This window comes from Nansenia antarctica (genome assembly GCF_963989245.1).
Source record: "Nansenia antarctica genome assembly, chromosome: 6".
NCBI classification, from domain to species: Eukaryota; Metazoa; Chordata; class Actinopteri; order Argentiniformes; family Microstomatidae; genus Nansenia; species Nansenia antarctica.
Genome location: NC_137676.1, coordinates 6,557,937 through 6,562,936, shown reverse-complemented (window position 1 = coordinate 6,562,936; position 5,000 = coordinate 6,557,937). Strand labels below are relative to the sequence as shown.

At 45.3% G+C, this 5,000-nt stretch overlaps 1 protein-coding gene across 1 annotated transcript in view; it reads left to right on the top strand.

The window, feature by feature from the left end:
- Nucleotides 1-5,000, top strand: part of scube3 (signal peptide, CUB domain, EGF-like 3) — a gene marked incomplete at both ends in the record, with an annotated part of 104,502 nt that overhangs the window by 18,492 nt on the left and 81,010 nt on the right. The window contains one exon of the mRNA XM_080533548.1: nucleotides 2,432-2,554. Within this exon, the coding sequence (XP_080389674.1) occupies nucleotides 2,432-2,554 (123 nt within the window). The remainder of the gene's footprint in view (nucleotides 1-2,431; nucleotides 2,555-5,000) is intronic.

Genomic DNA, 5,000 nt, shown 5'->3' with positions numbered 1-5,000 from the left:
GTACTTTTCCTGCAAACATTGCAGCTGTACTGTACAATATGTTTACATGTTGCCAACGGTGCGCAACAATGGCAAATTTATCATAACAATTTTGCTAAATTGCCCCATACTGTAATACTCTGTCAACCGGTATTACAGTTAAATATATAGGAAATCAAATATACCAGCTTTACACTTTTCGAGTAGGGAAATCTATTATGAAGTCAGCTGCTCACACTCCTGGTGTACAGTACATTAATCTCTATGCGTGTTGCCTTCAAATCCTATAATGGTTGTTTTTAATACTGCAGTTTGTCTTTGTGTTGCCTGTTTCCTTCAATGTTATGTAATATGTAACCCTGAAAAAGGCAGCTTGCTGTTGAAACATGAAATTAAAAGTCACTGCATGTGTGCGGCGACTGCCAGCCAGAACGCACCTTGCCATACAAGGATACATGCATTTTCCTGTTCTCGTTTTGCGCCTCTAAGATATTTAATACACTTCTTCAAGTAAGCGTTTTTCGGTGAAATATACTAACTGTTCAACAAAGTGGGCCTTCTCCAGAGAAAGTTAATTGCACATGAGCCAGAGTTTAATTGATGACCCCAGATGGGATCATTAAAGTAAAGAGGTAAAGAGATTTTTTTTTGTTTTTTGTATGAATATTTATGACCACAGAGACTTGGACCCTGAAAACCTGACAACAAGATTGATCTGGTATTATGCGGAATACAGCTTGACTATCGAGAAACACCTGCATATGTTTCTCTCTATATCTGAGGATCATCAGTTAGGGAGAAAAGAGACAGCCGGCGTGTCGATCCCTGAGGACTCTCATTGTCACCACCCGATATAAATCAATACTGGGGAGCTTCAGTGCCACTGGGACATTGTGCGTTGAAAAGGTTGTGTGTGGAGACAGAGAGAAGAACTATGACAAGGGCAGGCTTTAGTTCTCTTCACATGGGGCTAGCCCAAGTGTACTGTAGGCTACTAGCTAACCAAAATAAAGAGTGTATGTAATTACTACGTAACTATATGTTAATATGGTGTCATTATTACCAGGGCGAAATTACAGCGTCACTACGACAACAGAGCAGCTTCATATAAAGTAAAGTGTCCCCTATACATTATTAGGTCATGTATAAAATGTACAAAAAAACTACCACAGACTTCCCTTGGAAAGAAAAACAACAATAAAGACCCTCTGAAGGATTGTTAGGACGAGGGGTGTGTGTTTCAGTCTCGCTGTCCTCACAGCCAGGGGAAGCCATGACTTCCAGTGTATAGGAGCTGTGTAGGCTATGCTAAGCTATGCTAAGCTATTACTAAGCTATGCTAAGCTAAAGGGCTCAGGTTGCAGGTTGTGTTCCCCCCCTGGGATGGGGCCAGCCCCTGCAGAGGACTGGTGATTAGGGTCGATATTGGAAGCTGTGTAAACCTTGTTAAGCCCCCCCCACCCTCCAAAAAACCCACCCCACACCCCCCCCCTAATTCCGAACACCTGGGCTAGTTAACTGGGATCAGGTGGGATTAGGGGAGACCATGGGGCAGAGTAGTGGTAGGAGGGGGACAAACCCGGGCCCCACCACCCCCCATTCCTCAGTTTCCTCTTGCATCAAGCCAAGCCTCAGTATCTATTTGGATTCTCTTATGTGAAACTACGGTCCCTTTTCTGGACTTCACACTTCCCTGTGACTCAGCCTGGTCCATGACATATTAAGCTCTGTGACAAGAGTCTTTAATTCAATCTCCTGTTTTTTTTTATCTCCCATCTTTTTAATGGAAACGTTGGTTCTTGTTCAGTTTCCTGACTCATTTCTGAGAGACGCACAGTCCCTCAAAGCCAACAGCCATGCAGTCATCTGAGGTTCACCACAGGTCAATCAATAATAGGCTATTTATTTGTGCTTTGGTGATTACTCAGCTCTGATTATTTATTGTTATGAAGCAATGGCTCTTCAAACGCATGAATTACGCGTTTATTTGTGCAATGGGTTTCCGAGAACTATTAAACAGTCAAACGTACGGCAGTGTACCAGTTTTTACTTTTTTTTTTTTTTTTTCTGAATTGTTTCTGTTTGTCCTGGGTTTGTGTTCCCAGGGTGGTCTGGTCAGATACATGATACTCTATGGGAAACATCTACTGTTAGTCAGACTGATATTGACCTTGCTTGTACACAATGTTAGCCATCTGTGTCCAACCATGCACTGTGATAGTAAGTAAGTAAGTAAGTAAGTAAGTAAGTAAAGCTTTATTTATAAAGCACCTTTCATACAAGAAATGCAGCTCAAGGTGCTTTAACGACAGGAATTCAAACATAGATGGAATGGCTTTATGTCTGAAATGGCAGCGCGGTCCTCAAATCGTGTGAACTGAAAAAGTAAGACTCATTCTCTGTTGCCCCTGACGACCTCCTCTCACTGTGACCTCCGTCTCCTCCTCTCTAGATGTGGATGAGTGTGCCGAGGCTCTCGACAACTGCAGCATCGACGCCATCTGCCAGAACACCCTCAAGTCATACAAATGTATCTGCAAGTCGGGCTACAAGGGCGACGGCAAGCACTGTGAAGGTAAGACGTCAGAGATGAGGATATTTGCTAATAGATGTATTTTTTTTTTTTACTGAAGCGTGGTTTATAGTCACACATACCTATGTTTTATGTATTATACCCAGGAAGGGTATCTCAAAGACTAATGGATATCTCAATAAACCTAAAGGGGTCACGTCTCTCGCCGTGATTCGTTTTTATTACCTCGAATCGTAACCAGCTGGGCTCAATGGCTTACTGGAAGAGATTTTTTAATGTTACCCCCATTAGCTTTAAAACCTTCACCTGAAGAAGAAGAGGAGGAGGAAGAAGAAGGAGAGATGTGAGAGAGAGAGAGAGAGAGAGAGAAAGAGAGAGAGAGAGAGAGAGAGAGAGAGAGAGAGAGAGAGAGAGAGAGAGAGAGAGAGAGAGGGAGCAGAGTGGGGGGAGGGGGAGGTGGGAGGTGGGGAGAGAAGACAGGTGCAGCAGTCTGCTCCTTTGTGACCAGATGAAATGAAGCAGTACATTTCCTACATATGTTACTGAGGAGAATTAAGATGGAGGATGAAGCAGCAGTCAGAGGCCCTGCCCAGGGCTGCCTGTCTGTCTGTCTGTCTACCTGTCTGCCTGTCAGTCTGTCTGTCTATCTGTCTGTCTGCCTGTCTATCTGCCTGCCTGTTCGTCTACCTGTCTGTCTGTCTATCTACCTGTCTGTCTGTCTGTCTGTCTGTCTACCTGTCTGCCTGTCAGTCTGTCTGTCTATCTGTCTGTCTGCCTGTCTATCTGCCTGCCTGTTCGTCTACCTGTCTGTCTGTCTATCTACCTGTCTGTCTGTCTACCTGTCTGTCTGCCTGTCTGCCTGCCTACCTGTCTACCTGTCTGCCTGTCTGTCTGTCTGTCTGTCTGTCTTCCTCCTGCCTGCCTGCCTGCCTGCCTGTTTGTCTGTCTGTCTGTCTGTCTGCCTACCTGTCTGTCTGTCTGTCTTTCTGCCTACCTGTCTACCTGTCTGTCTACCTGTCTACCTGTCTACTCATCTACCTGTCTGTCTGTCAGTCTGCCTGTCTGCCTACCTGTCTACCTGTCTTAATGTCTACCTGTCTGTCTGTCTGTCTGTCTTCCTCCTGTCTGCCTGCCTGTTTGTCTGTCTGTTTGTCTGCCTGTCTACCTGTCTGTCTGCCTGCCTGCCTGTCTTTCTGCCTGTCTGCCTGCCTGTCTGCCTGCCTGCCTGTCTTTCTGCCTGTCTGCCTGCCTGTCTGCCTGCCTGTCTGCCTGCCTGTCTGTCTGCCTGTCTGTCTGCCTGCCTGTCTGTCTTTCTGTCTGTCTGTCTGTCTGCCTGTCTATCTGCCTGCCTGTTCGTCTACCTGTCTTTCTGTCTGCCTGCCTGTCTGTCTGCCTGCCTGCCTGTCTGTCTGTCTGTCTGTCTGCCTGCCTGTCTGTCTTTCTGCCCGCCCGCTTGTGTCATCTGTCAGCCACAAGCCTGTTTTTCTAGCAGCCCTTTCAAGAGTCTTCAAGTGTTCAAAGCAGACAAATCGTAATCCCCCCAACCCCTTTTTATGATTAGCATTATTGCAAAACCATATTTCATTTTCTTTTCTTCTTGGTATTACTATTCTTTAATAATTCACTTGACTGTGTTTTTCCTGGCCTGTTCCGTCCTGGCCTCTGTGGTAGGTTGTAAGAGTTTCGCTTTATTGAATACCTTGTAAGAAATGTGCTCATTTTGAAAGGCCTTGAACAGAGTAGAGGTGGGAGCTGTTACCTTGAATGCTCTCAGCCTCTCTGCGTAGCTGTGTATCTGTACAGGTCTCCTCAGGAGGGCTTCTGAAGTGCAGAGTCAATGAGCCGTAAAGCTAGCTGTAATACGCACTGATATTAACCCACTAGTGTAGTCCAGCGAGGGCAGTCACTGTTCGTCCTGCCCTGCTCTCTAGCCAGCAAGTGTAAGGGAAATATAATGAGTTCTAATATGCAATTCATACTCATTTGTTGTTATCTGTTGTTGTTATTCGCCAAGGAATTCTTGGTAGAAGTGAGAATTTTTGAACTTGGATAGCTTACAGAATTCAGAGTACACCAACACATTTTCGAAGAATAGCTTCAGGGTTTTCTTTTCTGCTACAGGCTGAAATTTAGAAAAACGAATCCAGCGTACCAATCCATTTCAACTACATAAGAAAAGAAAAACCTTTATACGTGGAGCACTTTTCGATACTCCAGTGGTGTGGATCTGGTGTTACTGAAACTAACACTGTAAGCTCTGGTAAAACAAGGGGCAGTGGGTTCAGTCGTGTGTGTGTGTGTGTGTCTGTGTGTGTGTGTGTGTGTGTCTGTGTGTCTGTGTGTCTGTGTGTCTGTCTGTGTGTGTGTATGTGTGTGTCTGTCTGTGTGCGTCTGTGTGTGTGTCTCTATGTGTCTGTGTGTCTGTGTGTGTGTGTGTGTGTGTCTGTGTCTGTGTGTGTGTGTCTGTGTGTGTCTGTGTGTCTGTGTG